The sequence below is a fragment of the Cryptosporidium ryanae genome (assembly GCF_009792415.1).
Source record: "Cryptosporidium ryanae isolate 45019 chromosome Unknown contig_146, whole genome shotgun sequence".
Lineage (NCBI taxonomy): Eukaryota > Apicomplexa > Conoidasida > Eucoccidiorida > Cryptosporidiidae > Cryptosporidium > Cryptosporidium ryanae.
In genome coordinates, this window is record NW_027125509.1 from 1 (window position 1) to 1,258 (window position 1,258).

Below are 1,258 nucleotides of genomic sequence, written 5' to 3' on the forward strand. Positions count from 1 at the left end.
TCCAATACTGTCCTTTATGACATTTTTCTATTAAAAACCAAATCCTAAAGGCGCCAAATGCTTTCACTCATATTATGATAAGAACTCATTTTCATTTATGTGTTCATTATGATGAAGAATTTATACCACTTCTTTTTATAAAGAAGTGCATCTATGTTTGTTTATATACATTAGCATTCTTATACTTGTTAACTCTGAAAATCTTAACTATAATGTTTTTAATGAATTAAATAGCATTCAATCTACTTCCAGTCAAAAACCATTAAGCATTGTTAAACACAAAGAATATACTGGTATTGCCATAAATCAAATTATTTCAAATTTAATTCAAAATTTAAATAATATTAATCAAGAAATTCTTAATCAACATTTACAATATATATATATATATATATTATTCAATCATTATTATCAACAAATGATAAATCTTCATCTAAACACAAAGATACTGATCATAAAAATGTAAACAGCACTTATGGAAATAAATATAGAAACTATTTAAAACAGCTTAAATATTATAATATTTAATTTAAAGAAAAAACTCAACATGCTGATATAAATTATAGAGACAGATTATCTGAATTACAAATAAATCCACCTATTTTAGGTAGTCAAATGCCTAATGAGAAATCCATTATCAAAAAAAGAATTGTTCCTATTTTACCTGTTGATTCTAATTTTGCTAGATCTAAATATAATATTCTTGTTCAAAATTACAAATACAAAAGGGAAAAGCTACAATTAGAAAAAGTTATTAAGACTCAAAAATCACAAATTCAAAATTTAAATAAACAAATATTACAACTAAGTAATATTATCAGAAATTTTCATAAAGATTATAAAATTGAGAATGAACAATTAATTGAAGATCTAAGTGAAGAAATTCTGAATTATAAACAATTAATCGATTTTTTGGAAACAGAAAATAAGTTATTATTAGATGAATTAAATGATAGTAAAATTGAATTAAGGATTTTAACTGATAAATTAAGCAAAACTGAAGATCATATTTTCATTCTAAATAATAAATTTAAAGAAAAGCTAAAAATCATAGATGATCTAATCATTCAAAAAGACATTCTTATTCAACAAAATAAGGATTTACAGATTAATACTAAGAAATCTCCATTGAAAATTCAACCAGATTTACAATTAAAACACCAACCACATGTTAAACCTCTAGATCATAAAATGTTGGGGGAGGGGGGGGAAGTGATGCTCCGATACCAAAAAATCTACTAATTTTAAATGAAACAGG

The 1,258-nt window shown here is 23.4% G+C and overlaps 1 protein-coding gene across 1 annotated transcript; it reads left to right on the plus strand.

Moving 5' to 3' along the window:
• Positions 1 to 615: 615 nt before the first annotated feature.
• Positions 616 to 1,242, plus strand: FG386_000595 (uncharacterized protein; the record flags this gene model as incomplete). Its single annotated transcript, XM_067339836.1, has 1 exon — positions 616 to 1,242. One exon carries the CDS (start codon positions 616 to 618, stop codon positions 1,240 to 1,242), a length of 627 nt encoding a protein of 208 aa, XP_067198502.1.
• Between the last annotated feature and the right edge of the window lie 16 nt (positions 1,243 to 1,258).